General features: G+C 38.2%; 1 protein-coding gene across 4 annotated transcripts in view; it reads right to left on the minus strand.

The window, feature by feature from the left end:
- Positions 1-18,497, minus strand: part of iqsec3a (IQ motif and Sec7 domain ArfGEF 3a) — a 158,070-nt gene that overhangs the window by 69,868 nt on the left and 69,705 nt on the right. For all 4 annotated transcript variants that reach the window (XM_051891104.1, XM_051891107.1, XM_051891105.1 and 1 more), the window contains one exon: positions 8,827-10,046. In XM_051891104.1, the coding sequence (XP_051747064.1) occupies positions 8,827-10,046 (1,220 nt within the window). The remainder of the gene's footprint in view (positions 1-8,826; positions 10,047-18,497) is intronic.

Here is an 18,497-nt window from a genome sequence, read left to right on the forward strand (position 1 = left end):
GGGAGCCATCAAGGAGGGACATAAGGTCCGAGAACCAAATTCGGCCAGCCAGAATGGGGATACTAGCAACAGATGGGCCCCAGGCCCCAAGTGCCACAAAAGATGATAGTCCCTCCATAGACCTTGTGCTGAGCGACCACTCATGATCGCTCCCCAGCCCGTGAGAGATGCATCTGTCTTAAGCGTCACATGAACTTTATCCGGTTCCACCCCCTCGCCTTCATCCAGGTCTCGAAGCAGGTCGGCCTGGTATGCCTGCAAAAAAAAAAAAAAAAAAACTCGGCGTACTATGCAGATGTGCACCGGATTGACCTGCTGCCATATAAGCTTTACTCACCAAAGCCAAAGTTGTTATGCATGGCTTAGTGGCTTAGTAGTAATGTCGGGGCCTTGAGGGACGATGCCATATTAGGAGACAGATAGCTTGTAAGCGTCTGTTCCACTTCAGGCATTGCCCCATACCTTTCAGTCCCCTTATGTTAGATTAACTGGGGCTGTAAAGCCGGGCTGAGAAGGGTTTCTTCCACGATTTCGACACCTCAGTGTCTAACTTGGCCATGGCATGAGTTATAAACTCCACAAGCTCCTTGTAGGCAGGAGAGTGAGGTGGCAAATCCTCAACTTTTCCTGCATCAGTACTGAGCACATCCAACTCCTCAGAGCTGGATAGCTGCAGCATCAAGCTCTCACTCTGGGGGGAAGAAACCACAGCGCGTGTCTCCAACCCCTCCACTAGATCCACTTGCGATCCCCATGATCTGAGTTGCTACTGTTCCTCGGCAACAGCAGGACCTGAACCACGGGGGCCGCAAGCTTGGTTGCTTTCCTTGAAGAGCACCCGTCGGGAGTGTAGAGAACCCAGCGGCAGCTGCTCACAAACAAACAATGCACAAATCGTGTGCATTCCCACCTGTGATGTAGCGAGTGCAGGGAGGAACACACAATTGAAACTGTTGTTTTCTTGCCATACTCCTGCCTAAATTATATATATATATATATATATATATATATATATATATATATATTTAGTGCTTGGAGAGACAACAATAAATAGACAAGGACAATTCAAACAGAGCGCTTGCTGAAGGCACAGAAGCTGACATTGTTTGGTCTGGGCGCTCTTTATAGCTTCCTGTTCATGACGTCACCCTGCCTGTGATGTCCCACCATTCCATTGGACTGATTTCACATGTGCTTCAAGACGCAATCACATAGAGTTGTTACCACAGCGTCGCTACTATGACGCAGAGCGAGTTCCCTCATAAGGGAACTACATATCTTCACATCCAGAGAGACAGAACAAGCTACATAAGCTACATTCACCTAATACTCAACTAACATCTGTTCTCTGATTCTATTCTGGTATTTTTAAGAAAACAGGGGGCAGGTGAACTGTAGGGACAAGCCCTGCATAAAACATGACACTTACAAGACAGAAAGAGCACAGCTTTTTGAGTCGATCATGGCCAGTCTCCTTTCTTTAGACATAAACACATATAAACAATCAAACATCTATGTTTAAACCCACATGCTCCTCGTTTTCCTTTCTCCCCTCTCCTGCTGTTTTCCTCTCTTTTGAGGAAAATAAATATTCCCATTCCGTTCACAAGGCAAGTGAAAACTCAATTTAGAGCGGTATATTCACTCCGCTTACTAACGTCCCTTGTTCACACATAAATGTCCTCTATATGTCCTTTACATGTTCTTTCCAACATATACACACTCACTGAGCCCCCATAATCCTTCTCCTTTCTTAATGATCTGTTTAGGGAAAGCACATTCCAGTTCCCAAATCTCTCTGTTAATCCAAACTCAGATTTCAGCGTCTCGTCCCAGAGCACACACACACCTACCTGCTTTAGATTCAGTGTGAGCTGTCACAGGTATTAGGCTACCCTGCAGAAAATGAACTGCTGGAACTAATGACAACCCCTCTCTCTTTTCATTCACTCTCTTGGAGCAAAACCTCCATTTGATTAAAAATTGGCTTATCCTTATCTGTCGGGGTGTTTGAGGTGATGACGTGTGGGTAAGGGAGAGACTGGTTTATTTTTATTTTGTTTTCTTTGATATGTTTGATATCTTTGAATGTTGAAAGTAGGGCTGTCAATCGATTAAGAGATTTAATCAAATTATTGCATAAACTGGAAATTAATCAAATAAATCGCATTTATCAGTATTTGCTGAGTATTGTATTGTGCGCATCTCAGAAATCCAAAGTAGAGTGATTTTAAACTTAGATACTATATCATACATGTATAAAATGTCTGTATTAATGTTGTAAAGCTTCTGAGTGAGATATACTGTATGATACCATTTCTGCCGGCTGCATGCAGTAATAGTGTCTTGTTTTTGAAAGAAATCTTTTTTTTCTTTTTTTCTTTTTTTTTCTTTGCAGGATGTTTAAACACTTTCTTTGGAGTCTTTAAGTAGATTTGTATATACACACATTTTATTAAATTATATAAAGACTTGGTTTGGTCATGAATTAATGTTTTTTTTTTTTAATTGGTTAAGTGAATAATTCAAATGACTCACTCACGCTATAAGTCAGTTGTCACAAACTACTGGCCTAAATATATAACCTGTAGAAAGGGTCAGTGGACAAATCTGAACGGATTCAAAAGTAAAACCTTAGCTTCATTTTAGGGGGTGTTTACACAACACCATTTTCAACTAAAAACTAAATTTTGAGTTAAAAGAGTTTTGGCTGTTCATTTACATGACAACAGCGTATTGGGGGCCTGAAATTGCAAACTTTTGAAAACGGGTTTGAAAGTGCAAGCTTTTGAAAATGATTATTACGATGTTAAACAATGTTATCGTCTCTATGTAAGCTACAAAAATGCAAATTCGTGAAAACGGTGACATGCGAATGCATATAATGTGTCCAGTCTATAGGTGAGCAGTGTTTCTTTACAAAGTGACACCGGCAAGTACTGGACTGGCATGAATAACACAGCGTTTTTAGTCGTTTTTGCAAGATCCGTGTGAACGGGGATAGTTTTGACAACATTGGCGTCTGTACGCCTAACTTTTCAAAAACTTTTTTTTTTTGTTTTAAGTACATCATTGTTGTGTAAACATACCCTCAAATAAACACTTTTTTCCCACAAAATATTATTCAAAATTGATGAAAAAAAAAAAAAACTGCAAACATAAACCATTTATTATTCATTGATAAAACTGTTCCAAAGGAGAAATAAATTATATGGGTTTTGAAGAACAGAAGGGTAGATAAGAGTAAATGACAACATGAGAGTAAATGATGACACAATTTTTATTTTTGGGCGAACTAATCCTTGAATGACAGATGAAGCTGAGTTATTTGAGGGATTTAGCCATATGTTCAAAATTATCACTGTACTTTCCTTTATTTAAAAGAAATCTGATGAGCGGGTGGAAAATAAACAGCCTCCCACTCAACTTGGCAGCTAGTATATAGCCCTCCCAGCTGATTCATAATCAAGTGCACACATACATTCACTCACCCATAAAGCAGATGAATCCCTTCTGTTACTTTCTACCGTGAATATTGTCACCATCAATGCAGGGCAAAGAAGGTTTCACGTGGTGAAGGTAGAGAATAAATGAGTAGATTATGCACCTTTCGCAAGATGGATACAGATCCACTGTGCATAGATGCAAGCCTATTTGTCAGTTATGTAAGTTACCACATCAGGAACACTGTTAGATGCTGTCTGGAAATGTCATTTTAAAGATTTTTTTTTTTAAAAAACGTTCACTCATGAACCTCGTCACTCAAGAGATTCTTGTATCTACTCCTTTATTTGCCTGTGCATTACATGCACACAATTAATTTCAGTCATGAAAAGGTAGGAACAATGCGTTTCACCTTGGACACTGAGACAGCAATGAAAGGAAAAACATGGAGATCTTGGATGGTTTAATGTACTAAAGAAAAGCACTGCTTCATCTGAATAAGCTTTTAACTTTTAAAAGCCACATTCCCCCAGTGACTTTTTATAGCTGATGAAGAACTTTTAATTAGGCCCTCTATCTTCAGATTATGGCTATGCTTTAAAGAAACTACAAATGACACTGAAGTGCCACTGCAAGGTCATGGGGTAATAAATGCTGAAGTAAGGGTAAAAGTCATCCATTTCTTCAGTTATTGGAGAGGGATCTTCAATTTTCTTTTAAAATAGATGGTAAAACAGAAAAGAGGAGGCAGAACAGTGAACCCACTTTATATTAAGTGCCTTTAACCACTATGTGCCAACATGTAAATTAATCTAAAGAATGCAATTAATTTGATAAAATGCAGTTATTATGCACATACATGTTTTTACATTGTAATAATATTTTTTTTAAAAATACCTGCACGTAATTATATCTGTAATTAAACCCAACCATACCATGAAACTTGTCCCCAACCTTACCCATATCCCAACTCAATAGCATCAACGTAATACATTAACGCAAGAGCGCATCAATGTAAAGCATGAATGTCTCCACAAAACTTGCGCGCTCTCAAATATAGTGTCCTCATGGCTCTGCTCTGGCTCCGATATTACATGTGCGCGCTCGGTTATGGAGCGTGGGCACCAACTGACAGAAACATAAATTGGCACCTATTGTCAAATATTATGTTTTGTCGTTTAAATCATGTCAATTGATCTATAACACACGATGGGTGCTATCACCGCAGTTCAGAGAATCGGATCTGTCCTGAATGAAACGTCCCCATCTGACTGACAGGGAACCATATGGGAACGTTCTGTTAACGTCCAAAGTGTCCTCTTTGTAATTTTGCTATGTGACCATAGAATAACCAATATGGAACGTCCCCCTAAAGTCATATCGGGAATGTTATTATATGACCAACAGAGGACCATGTGGGAACGTTCTGTTAATGTCCCAAATGTCCTCTTTGTAACGTTGCTATGTGACAACAGAATAACCAATATGGAGCATCCCCTACAAGTCATATCGGGAGTATTATATGACCAACAGAGGACCAAGTGGGAATGTTCTGTTAACATCTCAAATGTCCTCTTTTTTTGGGGTAGTATATGTGTCAAAACACAATTCAACATTTTGCATTCTCAGCATTGCCACAAGGGGCACCATTTTGTGAAATAGTGCAGTCTGTCATCTACAGTGAGTTTTGTCTTTCAAGAAATTACTATCATAATAATCTTGCTGACTCACATTCCTATAAACTGTCAACATGTTTAGCTATAGCTATGTGTGAACACAGACACTTAAAAAAAGTACCTCTATGAACCCCTTAAGTGTTGAGGTTTGCTGCCACCAACTATGTACAAAGGGACCAGATGCTTACAGCATTCACATCTGCATTTGTGTAGAATATGTTTCGGACCTTAATGTTTTACATTTATGGCCACAGTCCAGCACAGTCCTGATTCAACCTTTCCCATCATGCACCTCTGTGATGTTTTGCGTACAGAGAGCTCTTATCAAACTCTGCCTCAGTCACTCTTGGCTGAACATAGAGAATACACAGGCAGGAGCAGAATTTTAATTGGCAGCGATGTGACACTGCAGAAATAAAGCCAATAGGATTTGTAAAGTGGAGCTGCATTTCTCCAGCTTTGAATAAAAGATGTCCTTGTTGGAAAGGTGTATGTGGATGATACGACAGTTACAAGAGCGGACAGTTCCTCGGCATGTTAATATAACTGAAATTAATAGGAGTAAATAGAAAAAGAAAATGAGACGTCTCTTTTGAATACGCAAATTAGTAGATAATGAAGTAGCCTAAAACAATACAAAATTAATAAACAGCTATAAAATATATTTTATAGCTATATTTTTATAAGAATTGTTGTGAAAATATTTAAAATATATATATATTTGTGTTTACATATCACATTCATCTTAGAAATTGTGCCATTTTATTTGAATTTACTCTATACACAAGTTACACAAGCTTTATAATTTCTAATCAGAAACTACTTATTGTAGCATCTGACTTCTGGGACTGCAGCAAAATAACATTTAAATGCCTTCAGGGAGATTGCCATATTGCAGTCATGCATGAATTTCAGAAATTATGTTCCTTGCTAGTAAACCAACATAATCTTGATGTTATCTAAGCCTTATAAAATCCATTATGTATGAATAAAAGAACAAACTGGTCCTGTATTAAAAAATAAAATCTGAACAAAACATGTTCAATTAGGTGAAATGAGCTTGAGGAAATTAGCCAGAACTTATTTGGGTTAAAAAATGCATACACAGCGGAGAGAATTCATATATATTATTAGGTATAACAGTTGGGAATGCAGGAAACAGGACAGAGAAGAGATCTTACCCTAAATAATAAAATAATAGAATATTAAACATAGCTGCAAACAGCAATTACACTTTATAACTTTTGAATAATTGGTGGTCACCATTTACAATTATGTGAAAAAGAAAGTACACCCTTTTGAATTCTATCATTTTAAGTATCAGGACATAATAAAAAATCATCTGGTCCTAGGCAGGTCTTAAAATCAGGTCAATACAACCTCAGATGATCAACAACACATGACACCATGTGATGGTTTTTGTTTTACAAAAACTAGGCCAAAATGGAGAAGCCATGTGTGACAATCTATGTACACCCATACTTCTGTATTTGAGAGGGTAAGTAGCAGTCAGGTGCTGCTAATCAAATTCCTTTGATTAACTGATCATCAGCAAGCATGATTAACTCTATAAAAGCAGAAGTTTTGGCAGTTTGCTGATATGGAGCATTCAGGTGTGTGTTAACACAATGTCAAGGAGGAAAAAACTATTTGAAGTCAATCATTCTACAGTGAGGAAGATTATTGACAAGTGGCAATGTTCCCAGGAGTGGACATCCCAGAAAATTCGCCCCAAGGTTAAACTGTGCACTGCTCACAGAAACTGCAAAAAAACCATATCAGCTACATCTCAGACTCTACAGGCCTCAGTTAAATGTTGAAGTTCATGACAATTAGAAAAACACTGAATAAGTATGGCTTGTTTGGAAGGGTTGCCAGGAGAAAACCTCTTCTCTCTAAAAAGAACATGGCAGCACAGATTAAGTTTGCTAAGTTGCATCTGAACAAACCACTAAACTTCTGTTTGGCCATAATGCACAGTGCCACATTTGACGAAAACCAAACACAGCATATCCGCACAAACACGGTGGTGGAGGGGTGATGATTTGGGCTTGTTTTGCAGCCACAGGACCTGAGCACCTTGCAGTAATTGAGTCAGCCATGAACTTCTCTGTATACCTCTGTATATATATAATACTCTGTATTTTAGACTCAAATGTGAGGCTATCTGTCCAACAGCTAAAGCTTGGCCGAAATTGGGTCATGCAACAGGACAATGATCCCAACCACACAAGCAAATCTTCAACAGAATGGCTGAAAAAAAAAAAGAATCACTGGCCCAGTCAAAGTCAACCAGATTGAAATGCTTTGGCAGGACCTTAAGAAAGCTGTGCATAAACAGATGCCCACAAACCTTAATGAACTGAAGCAACGTTATAAAGAATAGTGGGCCAAAACTTCCATAATGATGTGAGAGACTGATAAAGTCAAAATGATTACTTCAAGTTATTGCTGCTAAAGGTGGTTCTACAAGCAATTAAATCATAGGGTGTCACACATGGCTTCTCCATTTTGACTAATTTTTGTTAAATAAACCATGACACAGTGTAATATCATGTGTTGTTGTTCATCATGTGTAGAGGTTGTATTGTCCTTATTTTAAGACCTGCTAAAGACCAGATTATTTTTACTATGTCCTGATATGTAAAACCATAGAAGTCAAAAGGGTGTACTTTCTTTTTCACATGACTGTATGTGGTATTCTTGGGACATTATGATGATACCTACAAAACAGCGTTTCCCAAACTTGTACTGGAGGACCCCCAACACTATACATTTTGTTTGTCCCCCTCATCTGACACACCTGATTCAACTCATCAGCTCATTAGAAAAGAGTACAAGACCTAAATTGAGTGCATCTGAAAAGGATGACACCCAAATTGGGGCCTCCAGGAAAGGTTTGGAAGGCACTGCTATAAAGTTTAGTGTCAGTATGCTAAAACGTTGTTGAGATGGTGTTTACGCCTATGACTTCATTAAGGTATATCTGAAGAGTGATGCTGAACACCAAAAGGCAAAATATTTCTTGCCCAGAACAGAACTATACTGCCAATCCAAACTGTATTATAATTGTCAATCATCTTTGACGATAGTGGTCCTGACAGAACTTACAGATATAAAATGTGCCTACACCTACAGTGCTTGGCTGCTAAATATTTTTTCCCTTCACATTTGCCCTTCATTTTCCTTATATATCTCTTGCTTCCTTGTGCACACAAAAAAACATAATCCAGATAAACCCAGTAGTCTCATTATTGTACTGTGCTATAAAATGATTAGACAAAGTCTAACTTTTAAAATGTCTTCATGTTTTCAATGGAGCGAGATGAGATTAGGGTAAAGAGTAGTGAGACAGCACTTTGAATAAAAGCGGTGCTATTAATAGGGTCAGACAAACCCAAGGTGACAGGCATCAGGGAGGGGGTGTTAGCCACAGCTGGAGACAGAACTGGATGACATGAGTGAGACAGGGAAGTGAGACAGAGAGAGACTGGGATGTAGTGAGGTTTTGAATAGCAGCTATATTAGTGGCAGGAGAGGGCAGCTTGATATATTGAGAGAGAAAATGGTTTTATAGCCTAAAGCATCTGGCATTAGTCACTTTAAGCAAGTGTGATGTAAAGAGTTCTGTGACCATAACAATCAACTCCTCCCCCACACTCAAGTGCTCTTATGATTGGAGATAAAAGGTTCTCAGGGTACTCACATGTTGAAGAGGTTGAGACCAATACGATATAGGCGTTTTCGCATGACGTCAGTGGAGAGGGTAGGAGATTTGCAACTGGTTGGGTTTTCGCAGTGGTATCGGGGCAAGCTAAGAATCATGGCCTGTAAAGCTTCTTTGGACGAGACCTCTGAAGTCGACCGGGCCGACGTGGATGTACTGCTGCTACTCATCTGCTCTGAGCTGTTGTCCGCTGTATCTGACTCAATACGTTTAGCTTCCAAAACTTCTACAATTGGGGTGACTGGTGTCTCTGCAACCTCTGGTGGAGACAAGGTTTCAGAGGTTATTGCTGTCTGTGCTGGAATTGCTGGTTCTGGAACTTCCTGTGTGTCCAGCACCAGAGGTGGTAGATCCTCCCCAAGTTCCTCCTCACTTGGTGGAGGGGCTGGGAAGTCGCCATCTGGTATTTCCTCAGCATCCAGCTCTAGAGATGGAGGAGCTGGATCCTGGGGAGATGGTGGTGGCTGTCCTTGTTGAGGTTGTTCATTTGCATCATTAACCGGAGGTTGCTGTGGGCTCTCAGTAACTATGGCCCCCTGCTGGACACAATTACCAAGAGAAACAGAAGTGGAGGACTCCATAACGGAAGAGGACATGCGGAAGTTCTGGCTATCAATTTGAACTGTCACATCCCGGAAGGCCATCATTAGCTTGCTGGCACTCCGGGCCACATTCTCAGAGTTGTCTACTTGTCCTGTTCCACTATGGAATGTGGCAGGGTCCATGGGGCCACCTTCTCTGACTGTCCCTGCCAATCCAGATTTGTCACCAGCGGTACTAAATGCCTCTGAGCTAAACTGGTAGGTGCCACTTTCTTGGAGTGAACACATGGTCTTCATGCTCCAATTGCTAAGTGCATCATCAATGGATTTGGCAAGAGACTGGACTTGCTCATTGAAAGAATCTTCAAGATCAGTGAGGGTGCCACCTACTGTAGTTGGCAGGGATGGGGACCGGACGAGGGGGATACTTGCTAGATTACAGCCTTCAGCCAGTGCCCGTTCAGCTGAGATACCCTCTGTGTTTTGCACCCGCACTTTTCGCAGGGAGATACGGCGTGGCAAACGACTTTCAAGGAGGGAGTTTCGGATTTTTTCAAAGTTTTTGCTGAGCTGATACTGGCGAAAGGCCGTCTGAATCTTGCAAGCGGCACGCCGTGAGATGAGGTGGCCCCCATATTTGTGCTCTAACATTTCGATCTGAAAAGAAAGAGATGAGAAATGATGTCAGATAAGACAACGTTATGACAATCACATAAAAATATCTACAGTAAGAGATAACAGCATGAAATTAAATCAATAACAAGACTTACTACAGATTGCTGAATATCATGACATGCTGAGACAAACCAATTTTCCAGTCTACGACTTGCCTGTCATGCAAAAACGCTTAAAATTTCCAACATATGCCAATACACGATATACTGTACAACAAACAAAGCAATTACCTCACCATGAATTAAGATCTTGAAGCTGTGCATTTCCAGTTGGGTTAATTAGACTACGTTATATGGTTTGGGCATTAAAAACTGCTTCACTCACTCCAAACATTAATTTTTAAATGAACTTTTGATTAAATAATTTGTGAAGGTGAAAAGATAGTCAAGACAGTCAAACTGTGATTTGACCTTGCAGGACAAGAAGAACTTGTATAGTAGTACATGAGAATTTTGTCTAGACATTTACACAGCCAAAACTTTGATACAGCTACACAGATTCTTTAGATTTTTTTTTCCAGCTTGTGTCCCTTGAAAAAGGACATACTGTGGGAACTGTTTGGCGATTTCAGAACACTTTCAGAAATTATTACATTTAGAGAACCCATGTGGTCAGAACAGATATGCCACTTTCTATCCATCCATCTATTTTCCAAATCGCTTGTCCTATGTAGGGTCAAGAGGATGCTGGAGCTAATCCCACTGTCTCATGCCATAGGCAGTGAAACACCATAGGCAGTGGCCAGTCCATCACAGGGCTTATTAAGCTTAAATGACAGTGCGGCATACAATGTTTTCTAATAGACTGTGGTATCTAAAGCATATTTCAGTTATATTTCATGACCTTATTTTGAGAAGAAATTAAATGATCTTATTTGTCACATATATTTTTTTATTAGATCGACAGATTTGTGCTACATGCTCCAGCCTTTCATAGATTTCACTTTAAATGTTCCAGAAGGGGAGCCTTAAAATTGACAAGATGAAAATCGAAATTAAGTTTGGAACTTTAGATATGGCTGCTAAAGTAGATACAAATTTCACATTTGTTCATTACAGCAAGATTAGGGCATTACTGTATAACCAGACAGTGACTCTGACTTGATAGGATTCCATTTGTAGCCCCAACATTACTTTTCAAGCTGATGTTAAGAGTATTCATTTGTTCCAGTAATCATAGATTTTTTCTAGAATGACTGGGAAGTGAATTCAAGACCCTAACTGATATCTAAAGCTGGATTTCACCTGCTAGTCTCCTTTTGTGCTTCCATCAGCTGTCAGTGGTCTTGTCCTTTCCTGGGTGAGCTCAGATTAGAGGTCATTCAAGTCCTGCCGTTTCAAAACGGTCTGATAAGAGTGAGCTGATGCAATCAGTCATTGTTACGGATTCAAACTCCCTGAGAGAAGTTTGAATAACACCAGAAAGCCATCTTATCTTAGCAATCTACATTTGTCTCAGACTAGGATAGAAAGGAGACATATGTCTGGGGAATATTAAGTTCTGAATAGGGCCTGGGCTCTGAGCTACAGAGTTTCTTATCTATAAAAAGGTAGTTCATAACCTGCCTTTAATATTCATTATTTTACCCATAATGTTCTATTGGTGCAAATGTACAATGGATCCTCTCTTCATGAGTAAATTTCAACCTTAAAACAAAGATTTGCTACAACAAATCAGGCTGTACACAAAGCCTCACATCTGGAACTTTATTGAAAGCAAGGGATGAAATAGCAGTTGTGGCCTTGGAAAAGAATGCCACCATTGCCAAGGATGTCTTTTTTTATTTTCATATGCTGCATGTGCTTTGAAATATGATGGTGAATAAATCAAAGATGGCACCAGTTTTTCACAGAGCAGATATCTCTGACATTCAGTGCTATTCATTTTTTAGAGCTCTTGGAAAGGAAAGTGAAAGAAATGACAGAATTGTTGAAATACAATGAGATGACAAAAAGAGAGAGAGGAAACAGAGACAAATTTGGTTGCTGGGATCACAAAAAAAAAAAAAAAAAAAAAAAAACTGATCGCCATAACCCTAAGGTGTGGTAAGAACACCATGGAAAAACAAGTCTGTAACAGAGCAGGGGCATGAAAGAGGGTGTGAGCAAAAGACAAAGAGACAAGAAGGCGTGTAACGAATGCAGTCCTGCTGCAAATCCACCCATTAGCCAGCTGTCAGGTCCGTTTCCGATCACTTCACTAAGCGGCGCCGGGGAGAGAGATCATTCCGGAACCACTGTGGCCGTAAAGGAAGGGGGTATAGCAATGACACTGCTCCCTATCAACTCAGCCCAGGCAAATCAGACTTGACAGCTGGATCAGCACTCTGTCCAAGCTTACTTCTTCACCATCCCAGCAGAAAATGACATATCATACATATCCAAACAAGACAGGCCTACATAAACTACACAAGAAAGGTGATAGAGGCGGGTGTTAAACAGAAATCCTATGATAACGTTAAAATCCTACCCCAACTAGACCCCTATGCGATTCCCCTGGTTGAAAGAACTTTTGGGGGTATTCCATTAGTTTTCTAATTATACCAAAAATATACCAATAATTCATCAATGCTACAAAATGTGTGAAATTAAACATTTTGTCAATTTGTTTTGATTATAGTTTACAATTAGTAAGCCGGCTAAGTTAGCCAGCTAAGCTAGCATACACTATGCAAGATATTGATAGTATAATATTAAATGGTACCCGCTAGAAAAGGCTCAATTGGTCTTAGCTGCTTTCTGTCACATATCTGTTCATATTTTGGTGCTTGACATTAGTCTCTCATTTGCATTGATTTGTGTCTCAAGGATACATGTATATTTATGAGGCCATCAGCATAAGACAGGATAATCAAAGGTCTCATTGGGAGGTTAGGCATACCTTCATTAGCATAAAGAGGCAATCACACAGAAGAGGTGCTGTAGTAGTTATCTATGGAATCATCAGCCTCTGAGAGATCGTGTCTAGAGTCACTAAAGCCAGATTATCAGCACTCAGACACCCTCTGAAGGAGCTGACTTTGCTGACAGTGGATCATGGCTCAAAGCATTTAACTCAGCATTTCAGCCTTGTCAGTCAGGATAGTTCTTAAAAGATTGAAAGCCATTGTAAAATAGCTATATATGCACACCTGTGACTGCACATCATTGGAATTCCTAATAGATGTTGCTACATAGCTTGTTGGCATTACTATAATTACAAGTTTTTTGTTTTTTTATAAGCATCCATATCCAGTGTTGGGGGTAACACATTAAAAGTAACTTGAGTTACGTAATCAGATTACTGTGCGCTGTGTAAACATGATGATTATTGTAGTTCTATACTAAATGTGAGCATGCATTTATTCATCTCACTCGCACAAAAACAATTAGTATTCCTCAGAATGAATAAAAACAGTGAAATGCCATCTCATGAATTCTACGCAAACCTGTAATAATTCAAAATATTAAATTACACAAATATACGTTATGTATTTAATCTCACTTTATCAAACAATGTCTTTGCTGCTGACCTTCAATGATCTAATTCTGTCATACTAATAAGCAAAAATTACTTTGCTTATTAGATTTAGAAATAAGAATGTTGAACTTCCTTCTCCTGTATCCTATTCTTCTTTAATCCAGAATGGCAGCACAACTCAAAGGTTTGTCTACTATACAGGCGTAAATATGCATTTCCTTCACCCTTGGGCTTATTCATTTCACTTTTGGTGTGAAAGAGCCCCAACATTTGCCAAAGAGCTTTTTTGTTGTTGGTAAAAAAAACAATCAAGCAAGCCCAGCTTAGGTAAGAAAAAGTAATGCAAAAGTAATGTAAAGCATTACTTTTCATAAAAAGTAACTACGTAACACAATTAGTTACTTTTTTAGGGAGTAACGCAATATTGTAATGCATTACTTTCAAAAGTAACTTTCCCCAACACTGTCCATGTCTTTGCAGAATTTGTAAGCATAATTTGTATATTCGGAGAGTCATCATGTCATAATGATAATCCTATTTTGAGGTGAATAAGGCTATTGAACAGAATTCTTTGATTTAGATAATAAAAATTATTTTTATTAAGTAATAATTATATTGTGTTAAAATATGTATATTTATTTACTGTATTGCTGTTACCACCTACACCTGCTGTAAACACCGATACACTTTTGGTATTATATCTAATAATCATTGTGAGAAATGACAAAAATGTGACAAAAATGTGACCAAAAAAAAAAAAAAAAATTGCTAGAAATAAATAACTATATTTTTGTCTTGTTTTACTTACTTGTATTATTGTTTTTTTCGCTTATTTATTTTTTCAGAAATAAAGGTCGAAATTTTTATCTAATAACAGACTTCATCTGTTAGTCTGTTTTGTGTGACCTGAGGGGGAAAAAGTAATAGCTTAAGATGCATGTCATGAAAATTCTACTTGAAAGTGAAAATTATACACATACCAAAAATTACTAAAGATGATCCCGAATGGGCTTTACTGTGCCCACTTCTCAAAATATTAACCTCAGACTGGTAAAAAAAAAAGTCAGAAAACAATGTAACCAAGATAGGAGAGGGAACACAGGACAATATCTATTTTGTTTTCAGCACCCATGTCATCAAATTTGCTAATCCACCTTTTTATTTATTTATTTATTTTTCAAACAGCAGTTCAGCGACAAGACTGCAAGTAAACACCTCAAACTTTCCTGTGTGTCACTGCTTGGAAAGTCTGTCAGAGAGTTTTGCAGAGGGGATTCAGATTAGTTCTATTTATAAAACAGCAGGCTGAGATATGGACCTATTTCTCATGAATATCCATTTTTCATTAGCCTGGTTCCTCTGAGTGATTATAGTAAGAGGAAGTTCAAACTAATGCATCACATGCTAAAGATTATCTGCAATACTGTGTGTGTGTGGGGTGTGGGGGGTGGGTGGTGGGGGGTGTAAACAGTGTTTGATTCATACTCTAAGACCGATGCCCTGGCTTTCATGGAAGTCTGGAGCACTTGTGAAAACAAATTACTCTAAGAGAACACAGGAATTATCCAGAAGGGGTTGTGAAGATGACCAGTCATTAATGTTCTAATCCTGAGTGGCATTGGACATGAAATGAAGTTCTGGCAAGCTGACTAATGTGTGTCAATGAACACCTGGAGTAAAGCGCTCTACTGACTAGACTTGCTCAACAGCCAGCTGACTGTATTTCTAAAAAACATGACATTTGATGGTAATACAGATAATCACTAACTAAACAATACTACTTTCAGTCATTTTGACAGAATTTTTCAGTATATATCTGTACAAGCATACGTGTCAAAATGCCAGCAGCCTCAGCTCCAATAATTTGTCAGCATTTTGTGAACAAAGCTATAACAGTAACACTTTGAGCATGTGCAAGCATAAGACCCTCTGATACAAGTCTAATGTCAAAAAGATTGAGAATATCCAAGCTGGTTCTGCTGGTTAGGTAATTTCTCCCAAATGACATATTGGTGGAGAAGTGTGAATAGCACAGCTGTGGCTTTCTGACTCCAATTTTCACAATATGGTTTAAAATTCACTGGTAATACTTTATTTCGATAGTCCACTTCAGACATTCTACTAACTATAAGCAACTTTGCAACCACATGTCAAATAGCAAGTCATTACAGTATTAGTAGACTGTCTGCTTAATATCTGCTAACACTTTATTTTGATGCTCCCCAACAGACATTCTACTGACTATAAGCAACTTTGTTCAACTTATTCTACTAACCAAAAATCTAAACTAACACTCTATTAATACTCTAATGAGAGTAAAGTTTATATGTAGTTGCAAATGAATGAGAGTTAGCTGACATGTAGTTGCAAAGTGACTTAGTCAAAGTTACTTAGTCGAATGTCTAAAGTGTAAATGTTACTCAAGCTTTGTCAATGTTAGAATTATGTAATGCTAGTCTTTTTAATATGCCAGTAAAAATACTGTAGGCTTTCTCCAGGTCTATATTAAAATTTAGCAAAACAAAACAACAAATGTTTACTTTCGCAATCCATCACATATTTGTGAGCTTGCAGTGGGAATCTCTTAAGTGAGAATGAGAAGTTTAAAGCTTACAGACCATCTTCTGGGATTTCAAATGGTTCTCTCAAGTCTGTGTTTGACGCATCCTCGATATCAAGAACACATCCGAGTACTTTCATGCATCCTCTGTACTTGGTTCTTGATATTGGAATTGAACTTCGACGGTTGAACACAAGAATGCATGAAACGGCCATTTTTTATTTTCATTTTCATGGACTTTTAGTTTGTTTCTCATTGTTTCCTGTTTTTCCTTACTGTTTCTTAGGTTATCATGGTTTCGAAGGATGTTTTCATTTGTTGTCATAGTTACTCATTGTTTGATTGATTAGCCCCACCTCTTGTTTCCTTCCTCAGTTATTCTGTGTATATATAGTCCTCAGTTTCACTTGTTCTTTGTCCATTCTCGTTAGTTGTTTAGTGTTTTCATTTTGGGTATTAAAAGTTACTGCTGTCCTTAGATCCTGCCTCAACTCTTCATTCCTGCAAGCACTGCTGACATTAAGCAAGATAAAGGTGCATTTAAGTTACAGATAAATCTGTGTACCTGTACGAGTGTGTGTGTCTCAGAGTGTGAGAGAGATACTAGTATTCTACTAATCCGCAGTGTCAGACTCTGCACTGTTATCTGCCTTCAGGAGAGATTTCACACCTCTACAGACAGAAGATCAATGCAGACACACAAAGAGCCGTACAAGTGAATGCATATACTCAACTTCTCAAGCACAAATGCTGGTACACACACACACACACACACACGTCTGTACATAACACAGTCTTATACTGCAACTACATTCATATCAACACATTGATTTCAGTACATTCACATGCCACTCATTATGACTATATTGCCGAGCCCTCTATGCTATTACATGAAATTATATAATCATTTTACTCATAATCAGCTTACTTATAATTATGATCGGCTTACTGCCATGACAAAGAATTGCATCATTGCATTACCATGGCTACTGGTATACGACTGTAGACGGTTGTGGTTTGTGATTGGCTCACTCAACAGACAAAGCCGTAGCTTTGTGTCTCTGTGATGTTTTACCTGATCTCGATCCTACATGATTCAGATTTGAACCTATGACTTACAATATATAATATAATGATGTGTATAATGCCCAAATTACAACTATACATCAATAACATGTTGATACATATTAAATAATGCATCAGTGAGATACTCAGAATCCAGATATTTTAACTTAATAACATACATTGAAATCTTTATGTGCTATATGATGACAGTGAAATTTTGGCATCATACACTAAAAGAAGACATTCACTAGCTTCTAGGTTACAACAACAACTTTAAAATATATAAGCATAAACTAATTTGTGTTGCTTAGATGAGGGTTTAGAAAGCAGTGGATGTTGTGTGGATGGTGCTAACCAATTTTATATTGGATATTGATATGTTCCAACAGTGTCTGAGCACTTCATCAACCTAAAAAAAAAAAAAGGCAAATGTATTTTTCAGGTAGGCTGAGGTGTCACGGAACAGGAACAAATCTTTCTGCTGGAAAAATAAATAAATAAAAACCTGCCCAATTACAAAAAAATTGACAAATTTCTTGAATTAAAACATGACAATTTCAACCTGGAATTTCATTAATTTTTCAATTTTTACAGCACGTTTAACCAACAACTATTATAAAAAATACATGTTTGTATACTAGAAATTATTATAATTTAAGATTATTTTAAACTTGGTGTTTCGGCATACTAAAACAACTGCTGGAGAAAACAAGCACTTCATTGTAATTGGACTTCTGCCTCAAAACCTTAGCAATACTAAGATATAGCTCTTGTGACTTCCAGTGTGACAATTAGCCCCAGCATTAGCTAAATGTAATCATGTTTATTTTTATGCTAAATTATCTGTAACACTACCCTTTTATAATTAATTTTTATTTAAATATGATTTGATTTTGTACTGATATTAAAATCAGAATGAATCACTGTCAGTCATTTTGTAATGCAAACATAATTCTATTAGATCATTCTCAGCAAAAACAATGGGGGATGGGGAATGCAATTCGCAATATGAACACTCAGCAAGAAAATAACAACAAATGAAGGATGGGGTTTTTAAGGGCGCCTCTGTGTTACCATGACAACACAACCTTCTCATCCTCTCCTCCCATCCATCTCCCTTGCTGTCGCTTTTGCACTCTCTATCTCTGTCATCTCAATCTACTCTCTCCCATGTACCATTCCAGGAAACTCTGATAGTCCCTGAATGAGGCTGCCTTGGTGTTTTCTGTTCAGTCAAAGTACCGTAAAGAAACATGTCTGTGCTCTAATTAAGCCACAGTATAGGTATAACTCTGTTCCAAAACATAGTGAGCTGCCATTCAGTCTACTGTCTACATAGGATGTATCCT

The sequence above is a fragment of the Ctenopharyngodon idella genome, chromosome 4 (genome assembly GCF_019924925.1).
Source record: "Ctenopharyngodon idella isolate HZGC_01 chromosome 4, HZGC01, whole genome shotgun sequence".
NCBI lineage: Eukaryota > Metazoa > Chordata > Actinopteri > Cypriniformes > Xenocyprididae > Ctenopharyngodon > Ctenopharyngodon idella.